This window comes from Oncorhynchus masou, chromosome 21 (assembly GCF_036934945.1).
Source record: "Oncorhynchus masou masou isolate Uvic2021 chromosome 21, UVic_Omas_1.1, whole genome shotgun sequence".
Classification (NCBI taxonomy): Eukaryota; Metazoa; Chordata; class Actinopteri; order Salmoniformes; family Salmonidae; genus Oncorhynchus; species Oncorhynchus masou.
This window is the reverse complement of record NC_088232.1, coordinates 39,601,234-39,617,147: the sequence shown is the minus strand read 5'-3', so window position 1 is coordinate 39,617,147 and position 15,914 is coordinate 39,601,234. Positions and strand designations below refer to the sequence as shown.

The 15,914-nt window shown below is 45.2% G+C and overlaps 1 protein-coding gene across 1 annotated transcript in view; it reads right to left on the bottom strand.

The window, feature by feature from the left end:
• LOC135508337 (rho guanine nucleotide exchange factor TIAM2-like) overlaps window positions 1-12,939 on the bottom strand; it is an 87,413-nt gene extending 74,474 nt beyond the window's left edge. The window contains exons 1-3 of the mRNA XM_064928445.1: window positions 12,789-12,939; window positions 4,545-4,658; window positions 2,987-4,150 (exon numbers count right to left, since the gene is read on the bottom strand). Coding sequence (XP_064784517.1) covers window positions 2,987-4,144 — 1,158 coding nt within the window. The 5' untranslated portion in view covers window positions 4,145-4,150; window positions 4,545-4,658; window positions 12,789-12,939. The remainder of the gene's footprint in view (window positions 1-2,986; window positions 4,151-4,544; window positions 4,659-12,788) is intronic.
• Between the last annotated feature and the right edge of the window lie 2,975 nt (window positions 12,940-15,914).

Here is a 15,914-nt window from a genome sequence, read left to right as displayed (position 1 = left end):
ACATTTCCTAATATAATATTTTAATATCTGATCACTTTACTCTTCTCATTAATGAATTATTCTTTACCTCATGTTAGTCTCATTCCAAACGTCGTAAATGGTTGGTTATCTGCACGAACCCAGTCTTCACTATGAGTCATCCATACATCAATTGTCTTAAATCATTTATTTACTAACTAAATAAGCACAGAAATGCACAGACAAACAGTAGATATAGTTACAAGGAAAAGATAGTGGATGTGCCCTAGTGGGCTAAACCGGCATCGCGGCTTGGTGGTAAAGGGGAAGTGGGGGTCGACTAAGATAAAAGACACTACAAAGTTGATAATTATAACAATTGAAATGCTAATCCTTTGCACATGAACGCTCACTCATTCGGGAATAATTGCAATCAATATATATATTTACGCTCAGTGTGGAGTCTTGATCTCTGTTGGAAAGTTTGTTTTTGTTGGAGAGTTTGTCCGCCCCCTCTCTCTCTCTGCCGTGGTTAGAATAGATAGTTCAGAGTAACATTCAGCAATGTTGTTATAGAGTATATATTTCGGTGGTTGTCGGTCTTCGCGTTCAATGATACCGAATTCCTAGCTGCAAACTAGTAATTAGTATCAAAGATTTGTTCTTATTCTGTCGGTTAGATAGTCTAAGAGTTTAACCGCGTGGTATGGTTAAGAATTCAGCAAGAGAAATGCATGGTCTCTACTCAAACCTTCATGATAAATTCCCAAGGTGGGGGTTATATTCGGGAGAGCAGAAAGGGGCTGTCCCACGACGCCAGATCAATGTCTGTGCTCATGAGGCGGGCCTCTGATTTAGTTAAACTCCAAAGGGAATTCGAGTTTCCTTCATTAAACAGTCTAAAATCACATTACATCATTTCATAAATAGTTTCATCTTTACTCATTCATCCCATACAACAATGAGATGCAAGTCCCACAACCGAGACTCTTGTATAAACAGGTTTATGGTAATATGGCTGTATTGTCTCTCATGAGTTTCACAAAATTGTACCAAACGGACCAGTTTGTAGCTGGCTACTTCACCAACCTTTTATACATTCTCCAGAACATGAATATTGTTCAGTTCTCAAGTTCTGTGAGGTGGAAGGAGTTCCCTTGTTCTCTCTATGAAAACTCACTTTCTCTATATACTGTCTGGCCATGAGGAAGAATCTCCTCCAGGAATTTATGACCTGCCTAACAGCAGCCTGGGTGTGGGAGAGAGCGAGAGAGAGAGAGAGAGAGAGAGGGGGATGGTGCTCGCTGTACCCAAAAAGGGCAACGTCATGACAATGGGAACTCATTTAGAGTGCAAGCTCTGGCCCAAAGAGAAGTTAACCCTCTTGTGCCAACGCCGGTTACACCCAGATATTTTACTTAGACCCTAATGCCCTAATGAACGAGTACATATCCATAGAGTACACACTAGTGGATTGGGTCTCTGGAGAGGAGGATAGAGTGTTGAGTAGAAACCCAGAGCAGCGCCACCAAATCATAATCACCATGACGACCACATCATTAAGAGTGGGGTGGGGTTTCAAAATCTTCAGCTGGGAATTAGTTTCAGTAACAGAGATTTCATAGGCTTACAGCAATTATCTTGGAACGGTTTGTAAAGCATTTGAAAGTTTACAAGAGAATTAGGGCATAATGTATGATTTAAAGCCTCAAAGTCACGGAGGGCCACGTTTCAAGCCGTTTTTTAAGCTAATTTGGGAATATCTAACACACATTTTTAGGAATTAACTACTTAGCCTTTGTTGCAGAAAATATGACTATGGTGATTACATTTATGGGGCTTAAATGCTCTAAATAAACTATTACAGACCCATAACACACAAACACACTCTATCCAATGATTTGCATACAAGTCCTGGTTCTTCTAATACTGTACAAAACAGTCTGGTGTCATTTTACAGGTCTGGTTCTACTGCAACACAATACATCATACAGACCTGCTGACTACTGGTAGATAACATCCATTTTCAACCACTCACACAATATCTCAATGAAATGCACAGACGAGCTTATACACTAGAGGGAAAAAAACACTGTTTCAATCTCCACTGTGTAACAACAATCATCTAGACCCAAACTGGAGGATATCGTCTGATCATAACAATGCACTCATCAGCAAATGATATATAATGGAGCTATGCTTCCAACACAGGGCATTCTACATATTCCATTCGTTGACATGATTTTGCTAAAAACACTAAACTGACATGACCTCTTGTACCCACCCAGACGTAGTCATGGAATCTGCAGACCCCTTGTCTTTTCATCCTTCCTCCCCGTCCCTCAGTTTCATGCCTTATTCTCCGGTAGACGACTGCCTCTCTAGCCCCTACACAATGCACCATCCACTTCCCAAATTTCATTCCGCGGTACCCTGTAGTTCCCTGTACTCGGACGGCTGGTATCGTGGGACTCGGGATCGGGGACAACGTTGTGTTCCTGGTGAGACCACAATGACCAGTAACAATCCCCCAGCCAAGTACCTGTCAGAGAGTTGCTTCCTCTGCTGCCTCCCCTCCCTCACTAACATGGTTGGAACACTAGTCTGTGCCAAGCATTGGGAGACTCCAGAGTCATCATATTCTCCTGAGGAGCCAAGGAACTGCAGACAATCACATCTCAAAACAGGGCAATTCCTAAGGAGATTAGAGACACCTGATGCAGCTAAAGCAGTACCTCTATTACAGATTGACCACTAGAAATATGCTATGGCTACAGACCTAACTGCAAACACACTGTAGACCTACTGGTTGTACATACCAAGCCAAGAAGATAGGGTGTGTACAGATCTATGACCTGTGAAGTACAACATCCGTTTAGAACCTGAGCGGAAGCATTTCCTTGCCACTTGCTCGGTTTGCTCATTGTTTAGTACTTTGTGACAAATGTTTCTGTAACAAAATTCATAGATTGAGTACTGGGACCCTGATCTACAAACACAGACAGCCCCAGATGACAGCCCCACTCACCTGTGTCTTCCTCTTCTTCCTGCTGAGACTTCCAGTCCAGTCGCTGAGGCGTCTCATGCGGCTCCTCACGGAGCCAGTGCCCTTCTTCAGGGTGGAGACCTCTCCATTAGGCTGGGCCTTACGGCAGGGCAGGGTAGAGGATGAGTACCTCAGGGCCTCTGGACACTGCTCCTCAGCAGGCATGTCCAGGACCGAAACAAAGGAGGCCTGGTGCTGGATGTGATGGGAGTGGAGAGGGGATTCCCTGTACTGGGCCGACAGGTCCTTAGCTGTGGGGAAGGTGGCAGCCATACTGGGGTCCCTGTAGAGATCTGAGATGGACACAGGAGGAGACTGCTGGCCAAAGGAATCCAACTGGTCAGACCTACGGTTTCCCATAGACCTATTGGAGGAACAGGACTGGTCCTGGTCACAGAGCTCCACGCTGGGCCCCCAGGGTGAGTCGTACCAAGAGCCCTCTGAGCTCAGCGAGCTGCCCTTGCTAGTCCTGGCGGTGGAGGTTGAGGCTGGCTGCGGAGCACCATGGTGGGCCTCAGGCCTGCTGCTGCCAGGCAGACTAGAGGTGGACTCCAGGGTGGGGGAGAACTTGAGCAGCTGCACTGGCCCAGATGCCTCATCTAGCAGCAGACCACTGTTAGTGTTGGTGAACTCCACCCTCAGACTACCATCCTTCTTGATGACCACCCTGGGACTGCTCTGCTCCTCAAGCCCCTCATTTCCCTCTCCTCGCATCCTCTCTAGGGTCCTGTGTCCGTTCAGAGCATAGTCGTTCAGATCCCCTGATGCTCTACTGTACAGGCTTCCCCTGCCCTCATATGGGCAGCATCTATTCTCAGCTGGGAGGTGTGAGCGGCCTCTTGTTGGGGAGCCATGCCAGAGATGGCAGTTTGGACTGCCCTTCACCCCCTTGGTGACGTAATCATAGTGTCTGGAGATGTACGGCTCTCCTCTCCTCTGCAGGGGGGAGAGGCAGCCTCGACCAACAGCCCTGGCCTTGTACCCTGAGCCCCCTGGCCCACCTTTCCACCATGTATGGGGGGATAGAACCTCTTCTTTGTTTGAGCGGAACTTTAGTGAGTAGGGCTTTTGTTTCCCTGGGAAGATTAAGCTGGTGCCCTTGGACCCCTGAATGCTGTACTGGCTCTCAGAGTTTCCCATTGCGATCTGGAAGACAAAAGAGACTCGGGATGATAAAGTCTAATAATTGCAAAGACATCCTTTTCTTCTCATTTCACTCCTTTTCCAGGAAAGGTACCAAGGTGGCGCTATCACCAGTGTGACCAACAAGCTTTAAGGCTTCATGGCTGTTATGTGTGATGGAAATGAATCAAAGAACGTGGTTTGAGGCATGTAGTGGCTTGGTTTGACATTGGTTTGTCAACTGTAATATGTTACTGAAGGCTGCTATGGCGCACTTAATTTCATAAATCGGCATAGTTGGCAATACTACGTTAGCCTAACATGTTCCACTCCCTGCACCACTTAAACGTGCTGACACTTGCCTACAATCACTACCACTTGTAAAAGCACTGTTAATAATCGCTGATTGGAGACTCACCTGTGTGTTCTAAAGTCTCAGTCTCGTCTCAGAGTTCCTTCAGTGGGCATGGTGGTCCTGGATTCCTCTGCTCTCAGGCAACCCTCTCTCCTCCTGCTGCACAGCCAGGACCATCTGAGGGACACACAAAGGAAGGTGGTTGGGTTAGGTAGCGATTGGGTTATCACTATGGAAACACAGCTCTGTTAACTGCCTGTGACAACCCCTAATGTTTGATAACAGGTGTTGCAATTAGGGCTGAGTCAATCTGGTGTTCAGGAGAGCTTTGGTATTTTAGTGGTTAAGAGGACACCCAGCCAATGATCAGAGGACTACTTTCCATTAAGGTTTCTGAGGAACACATTCACTTTGCAAAATCCACAATGTCTGTTTACAAGAGGAACCCCACCACATGGCTACTGTAGCCCATCCGAAGAGAGGACATTCTTGGTATATTAAAATTGAATTACAACTACAAGCTTTCCCTGTCAAAGGCATATACAGTACAGAAATACAGTGCTTCCATGTGTTAGGCTCAAACCTGCACCAGGTTTCCATCACAGTGATCCTGAAGGAGTCAGCCCAGGTCGGTCTCTGCTGTGCCACTCGGTCTCCATGACTACTGTAGAAACTCACTCCTCTCCTCTGACTCAAAATCCCTTTTATATTCCTCTCCAACCTAAACATTACTCACATTTTTCCTACTCTGCAGAACTCACTGACGTCTTCTTTGATCGGTTGGGAAAGTTTTTGAAAGTCTGCTTCAGTTTGCACCGCTGTTTATTTTTAAACACGGAAATTCCAGCCTTTTCTTTGCTTCCCACTGGCAAATTTGTCCAGGGGCAGATTCCAAATAACAGAAACTGCTGGAGAGCGTTCTTACTGTAGCTGTGGGCTCAGCGGAAGAAGGAGCACGACCCTTGCAGTATAAACCTTCCCTATGCATGTAGCTCACTCTCCAGGAAAGCATTCACATGATACCCATCCTCTACTGGTGCAGCAGCAGCACACATACAGCATGTGAGAGGCCAGGCCATAGTGTAAATACCCTGGGGATGAACTGATCTGTGGCATTACTGCTGTTTACCTCTCCTTCTTACTGCACCTTGACTTTTAAGACCTTCGAGAAAGACTAGATGTTCTGTACTGCAGCATATAAGCTGAGGGCAATAAGGAATCCACAGCTCCGGCTTGAGTGTAAAGGAGATCTGTAGCATAAGTGTGATGTCACACAAACTTGTTTTGTTTGGTACCTGTGACCTTCCCAATGTGGTCAGAGGGACAAACAGCACCATGTTAAAAGGATATGAAGCCTTGGTTGTGAGAATTTATTCTATCAAGCTTCTACGAAATGGGTCAGGCACAAGGCAAACAGTTCAGCCAAGTTTGTTTTTAGTTCTGACCTATTACAAACTGCTGCTAGCCTTAACCAGCTATAGCTGTTCCCACATCTTGTAGAACCACTACACAGATCATGAACTTGACATAGGTCATACAGTGATAAAATTAAAGCATCTATTCTCTATAGATGAAGATGTTGGATCTTCATTTGATCATTCTTTTGTTGATGAGAATTTGCAAACTTGTAATGTAATGAAGGATTAAAAAGGCTTCTAAAGTTTTTAATTTCAACAAACACATTTCAGATTTGATTACCTCTAACATAAAATGTATCAATCCCCACAAAACAAAATCCATGAATTATAATCCAGAAATCTTGACAGAAAGTGTTTAGAGTCAACTTCCGGCGCCGACAGAGATGGCCGCTTCGCGTTCCTAGGAAACTATGCAGTTTTTTGTTTTTTTACGTGTTATTTCTTACATTAGTACCCCAGGTCATCTTAGGTTTCATTACATACAGTCGAGAAGAACTACTGTATATAAGATCAGCGTCAACTCACCATCAGTACGACCAAGAATATGTTTTTCGCGACGCGGATCCTGTGTTCTGCCTTACAAACAGGACAACGGAATGGATCGCATGCAGCGACCCAAAAAACGACTCTGAAAAAGAGGGAAACGAGGCGGTCTTCTGGTCAGACTACGGAGACGGGCACATCGTGCCCCACTTCCTAGCATTCTTCTTGCCAATGTCCAGTCTCTTGACAACAAGGTTGATGAAATCCGAGCAAGGGTAGCATTCCAGAGGGACATCAGAGACTGTAACGTTCTGTGCTTCACGGAAACATGGCTCACTGGAGAGACGCTATCCGAAGCGGTGCAGCCAACGGGTTTCTCCACGCATCGCGCCGACAGAAACAAACACCTTTCTGGTAAGAAGAGGGGTGGGGGTGTATGCCTTATGGCTAACGAGGCATGGTGCGATGAAAGAAACATACAGGAACTCAAATCCTTCTGTTCACCTGATTTAGAATTCCTCACAATCAAATGTAGACCGCATTATCTAACAAGACAATTGTCTTCGATTATAATCACAGCCGTATATACCCCCCCCCCCCCCCCAAGCAGACACATAGATGGCTCTGAACGAACTTTATTTAACTCTTTGCAAACTGGAAACCATTTATCCGGAGGCTGCATTCATTGTTGCTGGGGATTTTAACAAGGCTAATCTGAAAACAAGACTCCCTAAATTTTATCAGCATATCGATCGCGCAACCAGGGGCGGAATTCCCTTGGATCACTGTTACTCTAACTTCCACGACGCATATAAGGCCCTGCCCCGCCCCCCTTTCGGAAAAGCTGACCACGTCTCCATTTTGCTGATACCTGCCTACAGACAAAAACTAAAAAAAGAAGCTCCCACGCTGAGGTCTGTCCAACGCTGGTCCGACCAAGCTGATTCCACACTCCAAGACTGTTTCCATCACGTGGACATGTTTCGTATTGCGTCAGATAACAACATTGACGAATACGGTGATTCGGTGTGCGAGTTCATTAGAACGTGCGTTGAAGATGTCGTTCCCATAGCAACGATTAAAACATTCCCTAACCAGAAACCATGGATTGATGGCAGCATTCGCGTGAAACTGAAAGCGCGAACCACTGCTTTCAATCAGGGCAAGGTGTCTGGTAACATGACTGAATACAAACAGTGCAGCTATTCCCTCCGTAAGGCTATCAAACAAGCTAAGCGTCAGTACAGAGACAAAGTAGAATCTCAATTCAACGGCTCAGACACAAGAGGCATGTGGCAGGGTCTACAGTCAATCACGGACTACAGGAAGAAATCCAGCCCAGTCACGGACCAGGATGTCTTGCTCCCAGGCAGACTAAATAACTTTTTTGCCCGCTTTGAGGATAATACAGTGCAACTGACACGGCCTGCAACGGAAACATGCGGTCTCTCCTTCACTGCAGCCGAGGTGAGTAAAACATTTAAACGTGTTAACCCTCGCAAGGCTGCTGGCCCAGACGGCATCCCCAGCCGCGCCCTCAGAGTATGCGCAGACCAGCTGGCTGGTGTGTTTACGGACATATTCAATCAATCCCTATACCAGTCTGCTGTTCCCACATGCTTCAAGAGGGCCACCATTGTTCCTGTTCCCAAGAAAGCTAAGGTAACTGAGCTAAACGACTACCGCCCCGTAGCACTCACTTCCGTCATCATGAAGTGCTTAGAGAGACTAGTCAAGGACCATATCACCTCCACCCTACCTGACACCCTAGACCCACTCCAATTTGCTTACCGCTCAAATAGGTCCACAGACGATGCAATCTCAACCACACTGCACACTGCCCTAACCCATCTGGACAAGAGGAATACCTATGTGAGAATGCTGTTCATCAACTACAGCTCGGCATTCAACACCATAGTACCCTCCAAGCTCGTCATCAAGCTCGAGACCCTGGGTCTCGACCCCGCCCTGTGCAACTGGGTACTGGACTTCCTGACGGGCCGCCCCCAGGTGGTGAGGGTAGGTAACAACATCTCCTCCCCGCTGATCCTCAACACTGAGGCCCCACAAGGGTGCGTTCTGAGCCCTCTCCTGTACTCCCTGTTCACCCACGACTGCGTGGCCACGCACGCCTCCAACTCAATCATCAAGTTTGCGGACGACACAACAGTGGTAGGCTTGATTACCAACAACGACAAGACGGCCTACAGGGAGGAGGTGAGGGCCCTCGGTGTGTGGTGTCAGGAAAATAACCTCACACTCAACATCAACAAAACTAAGGAGATGATTGTGGAATTCAGGAAACAGCAGAGGGAACACCCCCCTATCCACATCGATGGAACAGTAGTGGAGAGAGTAGCAAGTTTTAAGTTCCTCGGCATACACATCACAGACAAACTGAATTGGTCCACTCACACAGACAGCATCGTGAAGAAGGCGCAGCAGCGCCTCTTCAACCTCAGGAGGCTGAAGAAATTCGGCTTGTCACCAAAAGCACTCACAAACTTCTACAGATGCACAATCGAGAGCATCCTGTCGGGCTGTATCACCGCCTGGTACGGCAACTGCTCCGCCCTCAACCGTAAGGCTCTCCAGAGGGTAGTGAGGTCTGCACAACGCATCACCGGGGGCAAACTACCTGCCCTCCATGGCACCTACACCACCCGATGTTACAGGAAGGCCATAAAGATCATCAAGGACATCAACCACCCGAGCCACTGCCTGTTCACCCCGCTATCATCCAGAAGGCGAGGTCAGTACAGGTGCATCAAAGCTGGGACCGAGAGACTGAAAAACAGCTTCTATCTCAAGGCCATCAGACTGTTAAACAGCCACCACTAACATTGAGTGGCTGCTGCCAGCACACTGACACTGACTCAACTCCAGCCACTTTAATAATGGGAATTGATTGGAAATTATGTAAATATATCACTAGCCACTTTAAACAATGCTACCTTATATAATGTTACTTACCCTACATTATTCATCTCATATGCATACGTATATACTGTACTCTATATCATCGACTGCATCCTGATGTAATACATGTATCACTAGCCACTTTAACTATGCCACTTTGTTTACATACTCATCTCATATGTATATACTGTACTCGATACCATCTACTGTATCTTGCCTATGCTGCTCTGTACCATCACTCATTCATATATCCTTATGTACATATTCTTTATCCCCTTACACTGTGTATAAGACAGTAGTTTAGGAATTGTTAGTTAGATTACTTGTTGGTTATTACTGCATTGTCGGAACTAGAAGCACAAGCATTTCGCTACACTCGCATTAACATCTGCTAACCATGTGTATGTGACAAATACATTTGAATTGATTTGATTTGTCACCAAGTCAAAGACCTCTCTCTCTGACAGATACAGTTAGAAGGGCTGCCAAGTCAAAGACCTCTAGTTCTGACAGATACAGTTAGAAGGGCTGCCAAGTCAAAGACCTCTAGCTCTGACAGATACAGTTAGAAGGGCTGCCAAGTCAAAGACTTCTCTTTCTGACGGATACAGTTACAAGGGCTGCCAAGTCAAAGACCTCTAGTTCTGACAGATACAGTTAGAAGGGCTACCAAGTCAAAGACCTCTAGCTCTGACAGATACAGTTAGAGGGGCTGCCAAGTCAAAGACCTCTCTCTCTCTGACAGATACAGTTAGAGGGGCTGCCAAGTCAAAGACCTCTAGTTCTGACAGATACAGTTAGAGGGGCTGCCAAGTCAAAGACCTCTAGTTCTGACAGATACAGTTAGAGGGGCTGCCAAGTCAAAGACCTCTGTGACAGATACAGTTACAGGGGCTGCCAAGTCAAAGACCTCTAGCTCTGACAGATACAGTTAGAAGGGCTGCCAAGTCAAAGACCTCTCGTTCTGACAGATACAGTTAGAGGGGCTGCCAAGTCAAAGACTCAATTCCAGGGATCAAATCAAATCAAATATAATGTATTTATAAAGCCCTTCTCCTTACATCAGCTGATATCTCAAAGTGCTGTACAGAAACCCAGCCTAAAACCCCAAACTGCAAGCAATGCAGATGTAGAAGCATGGTGGCTAGGAAAAACTCCCTTGAAAGGCATCTATCCCGTCCCAACCTTCTGACTCTCTGATTAGCTTTGACAATGACTAGCCCCTCGATGCTAAAGAGTTTGAAGCAGGGAAATTGCTCCCTATCGTTCAAAATGAATAAGTAGAAACCAAACAAAGCTCTTTAGGAGAAAATAGACTAAATCATCTGGTGAGGCTCCAGGAGTCACAATGGCTGCTTCCAGTTCCTTTCACTGCTAGTTCTGACACAGAGCCAACTTCTGACTGAGCTTTTTAAACTTGCAGCCTTTCTTTGCCTGAATAAAAGCAAAGGCACAAGCACACTCACATTCTCGTAGACGTCAGCCTTGTGCTGTGGGCTGAACCGGAGCTTCATAACAGTTTTGGGGGAGGGGACCACGTCTTCCTTGACAACAACACTGGACCCTGCCTGCAGCCCTGTGCCTCTCAATCGCCTCTACGCTATAGGCCATCTGTTCTGGAGCAAAGAGAACTTGCCCTCCCCTATTCTCCGCTAGCACCCTGTGACCTGTTATTCCCCTGCTAATGCCCCTGGATGACTCCTACATCCTCTCTCTGTTTAGTCTCACATCGTGTCTCAGGGATGGAGCCTTGGGCCATGTCAGCGAGGACACACTTCCACAGGGTATAAACACTGGGGGGTGTAAGAGTGGGGTGTCTATATCATGAGCAAACTGCATGTCCTTGTGACACACACACACACACATATTAGACAGTACACACTTCACACAGGGTTGCATATTGAGCCATGTTGAGGCTGTCTGTGAAAAACACTTGTCCTTGAAGGTAAACTTGAGGATCAAAGCCTCAAACCCCTTGACACAGCAGTGTGAAACTTGGGGCTGGGTTGGGCCATCCCTGGAGGATGCATCCCCAGCCTCAGCACTACAATTCCATGCTAGTGCACTTTTTTACCCGGTAAACTACAGAACCCTGGAGACCAGGAACCACTAGCTGTGCATTTCTGGGCTCGCCATAAGTGGACACTGAACCTTGTAGTAAAAGAAAACCACACCATGAAATTAAGAATTCGTCTGCATAGCCCTTTCAGATCAATTCATCAAACACAGAAAGACTTGGTTTTGGCTTTAATCTGACATTATGTAAACTAGAACAATAAACAGGTAAAACTATTGTCTCATGAATCATTTAGAAGGTTTCAGGTCTCAAACTTCATTGTTCCCTCAGACCCATAACGTCATCTAGTAGTATCATTCATTATCCAGTTCTCCCTGATGTTACCTTCCTTCTGTCAAATCAGTACCCAGAGGACTCCTCCCTTATCACTTATCACCTTCCTGTGGCACAGAGCCTCAGCCTAGCCTAATACCTAGCTGACTCTTAAAGGAGCAGTACGGTATAATCGAGCCACAGCTGCTAGAAGCAGTAGAACACTGTCTGAGAGTGAGACCCACTTTCATAAGACAAGTCCCCACGGACTGACAACAACAGGAGGTAAACAAAAGTCAATTGACTGTTGTTGTAAGACCGAGAGATGTTTTCGCCTGATCTCTGTCATACAGTCTGGATATTACAGAGGATCTTGTGGTCATTCAGTTATGAGGAGGAAATAACAGGCCATGGATCATAGAGTGAAGGCATACAGTATATTACAGTATGGTAGATTATACTGTAGTGCCAAAGCCAATTATCAAACTGCATGTTAGTGTTCTTTGGCATTTTTCATTATAAAGGCATTCAACGGGCTCTGAACCAAGAATGACATGGCGCCCTATGAGATATGTACAGAGATGTGTTAGCCATTTCAGAATCAGACAAATGCCAACAGAGTCAAAACATTTCTTAATAACATCCTAAACAATGGAGCACTGATTATACTAAATGTACTGTTTCCAATTTTACCATAGGATCTAAATAATGGGCTATAATACAGACCAAAAACACCACATGGAATGTAGAGAATCCATCGTAGTAAACCGCTGCAATAATCAGTCCATCGGACTCTGCTGTGACTGAATATAATGCTAACAGTGAAACATACAGTGAGCTGACAGCGAGATCCCCTGTGGGAGAAAAGGGTCACCTTTTCACAAAATCAATCTGGCTGGGTTCTAGGCTACCATACAGAGCTAGTTAAACACTACAGCAGGGAACATGCCTGTGATTACTGCTAGAACCAACATCCCTAAACAATAGATGCAGAGTTCAAGTCCGCTTGTACACAAAGAAAGCACCAAACACACAGACTTGTCTAAACCTGAACAACTGGATGGAAGACAACCATAGTAAAGGTTTTTCTGCGTTATCTTAAATCCTGGAAACAGAGGAAACAAAGGGAAGGATGAAAGAGACAAAAACCTCCCTTACCTCCGTCCAAAGCTTTCATCTAAAAGCTCTTTGAAGAGCAAGCAAGGAGAATCTAGAGCTCTCTGATCTTAAAGTGGATTCAACCAAGTCAGCCTGCCGGTCTTAAAGTGACACAGTCACACACACACACGCACACACACACACACAGACTGACTCACACTGACTGAGGCACGAGGAAACTCCCTCTCCCTCAACCCGGCTTCTAGGCACAGCGAATTGTAATCCTCCAGGGTAACGCGGGGCAACGGAGAGTGGTGAGGAGAGGAAAAAGTGAAAGTGCTCAAGCCAGCCTCACTCACCCTCCAGGTGGAAGTTAGGACCAGATATGTTTTATGTAGTCTAGGAACGACGACACCCTCAGTGTTGTTTCTGCTGCTTTTCCATTGGACAGACAGATGTTTATTTCACTTTTGTATATTATCTATTTCACTTGCTTTGGCAATGTAAACACATGCTTCCCATGCCAATAAAGACCCTTAAATTTGAATTGATAGAGTGAGAGAGTAAAGTAGAGAGAGAAAGCTAGAACGACTAAGGGCTGGATTAAGAGAGAGACAAGAGAGCCAGAAGGCCAGATCTGTATCCATTTTAAAAAGCTAATTAAGGTGAATGAGAAAAGGCGGAGACACAAGTCCACATGCATTCCCTGGAATTAACGTCTCTGAAACGCAGACCAAATGTTATGCATTCCCGACGGGTCCAAATTGTGACCACCCTTCTAAAAACACACATGCTCCTTTATGGCACATACTAGTGGTTACACAGAACCTTCATTCAAACTGGCCCATTGACAAAGCCACAGCACAGCAGGGCCAGTTGCTGGCCTGAAGTAAGCCAGACAATTCCAAAGGTGGTTCTTTTCCCCTCCAGGGTTTTGTGAGTCAGTCCTTTATTTTCTAAGTCCTAATTTAGAGTGAAAATCTGGTGCTCAAAACAATTTCATTGCTTCGATTAAACTGAACAGGATGTGTCAACAAATTGATTTGCAGGTAATTAAACATGTTAATGTTTATCACGAACATTATAAAAGACTGAACCATCTTAAGGGCAGGCAGGTTCCCTAGTGGTTAGGGCATTGGGCCAGTAACCGAAAGGTTGCTAAATTGAGTCGCCGAGCTGACAAGGTAAAAGTTCAAATCTGTCGTTCTGCCCCTGAACAAGGCAGTTAACACACTGTTCCTAGGCCGTCAAAGAAAATAAGAATTGGTTCTTAACGGACTAGCCTAGTTAAATAAATAAAAAATACAAATATTGGGCTGAAAGACAACTACAACAGCACATTATAGACTCACACAAAGGGTCACACAAAGCCAAACTATACGGTTGCTTATAAAATGGAAAATAACATATACCTTTTTCTTTCAGATCACATAAACCTACTGTGCCTGTAATTTCTAGCGCCTATGTGGTTATTCCATGACCCAACAGAGGGGGCTGTTTTCATGGTCCTCCCTGCTCTCTGACCACAGTCAACCTCCAAACCATTTACCTGAGACAAATCCAAATGAATATGAGCGGATTAGTTAAAAGCTTAAAAACAACATAATAATTCAAAGCAATATCCACTACTCATACTTGTGGTTGGCCCATTATCCATTATCCATGCAGTGCTTGAAGAGCAGATGTAAAAGAATAGGCTGTTCTTGGCTGGCTGCATGGGCAAATGGAGTCAAGTTCACAATGTTGGCAACAATAAGAACGACATTCAGAGGGTCCAAAACAACATTGTCAGAAGCATAAATGGCCTTGTCTGGGAAATATCAAAAGCTTAACCAACACACCCATTCAGAGGCAGAGAAGCATATATATATTATATATATATATATATATATATATATATATATATATATATATATATATATATATATATATATATATATATATATATATATATATATATATATATATATATATATATATATATATATATATACACACACACACACACACACACACACACACACACACACACACACACACAGAGAGAGAGATAGAGAGAGAGAAGAGAACACAGTGGCAGAATACCTGAGCACTGTGACTGTGACTATTGAGAAAGGCCGCCATAGCCCGTCTTTTCTTGGGAGCCTGGTCTGCCTATGTGCACACTGCCCACAAAATGAGGTGGAAACTGAGCTGCACATCCTAACCTCCTGCCAAATGTATGGCCGGTCACAACACACATTCAGAAGCATAGAAGCATGACAAAAAGGAAGGGAGAGAGCGAAAGATGAGAGGTGTTATACATATTCATACAGAACAGGTGTTGGGTAATTCAATGGAGCACAATGAATGGACTAATTAAGCTAATATAACAGGCGGAATGAGCTCTGAAGGGCCAGGATCCAATCAGGGGATAATCTCTCTCTCTCTGCCAGGAGTCTCATGTAACATACATCTACATGGCATTTGGGCTGACTCCTACTCAGCACCCTGACAGATAAAGTCCTTGAAAGAGCAGAGGCACATTGTAGTACATAATGATAGTAATGGACCAAATTTATATGGCGCTCTTCACTAACAGGTCTAAAAGCCCGTCACATGGCCCTAGCTTTGTGAATGCGATGCTGGGAAAGTATGAGGGCGGTACAGGGTTCAGAGAGAGTGCAGTGGGGTTGAGGTTTGGTGGGTTTACACACACCTCCCTGATGATACAACCTACAATACCCCTCAACCCCTGATAGCCTTTACCATTCAGTCACCTCCCTCAGTAAGAGAACACAGAGGCACCCCAAGGCCAACCTTTACCGCTCTGTTTACCATAGTAAAACCAACACGTGACCATAAAGACGCTGCTCCCTTCCACTCCCATCTTGCCCCCTAGACTGAGACTTTACAAGGCACTACTGTGGTCTCCTTGTCCAAACTGATTCATGAACCATCTTTCTTTCACCAAGTCAGATATCCCAGGAGATATGACATAGTAAAAAAGGAGACACTTAATTTAGGGGATTGTGTAATGGCAGTTCATGAAAATGTGTATGAAAGGAATATTGTCAAATCCTCCCTCCATTAATCTGCTTGACACTGAACCCCATGGGACACACCCAAAGATAGTGGAAAGAGAGACAGAGACAGAGAGAGAGAGAAAGAGAGAGAGAGGAAAGGGAAAGGGGGAGAGAGAAGTTA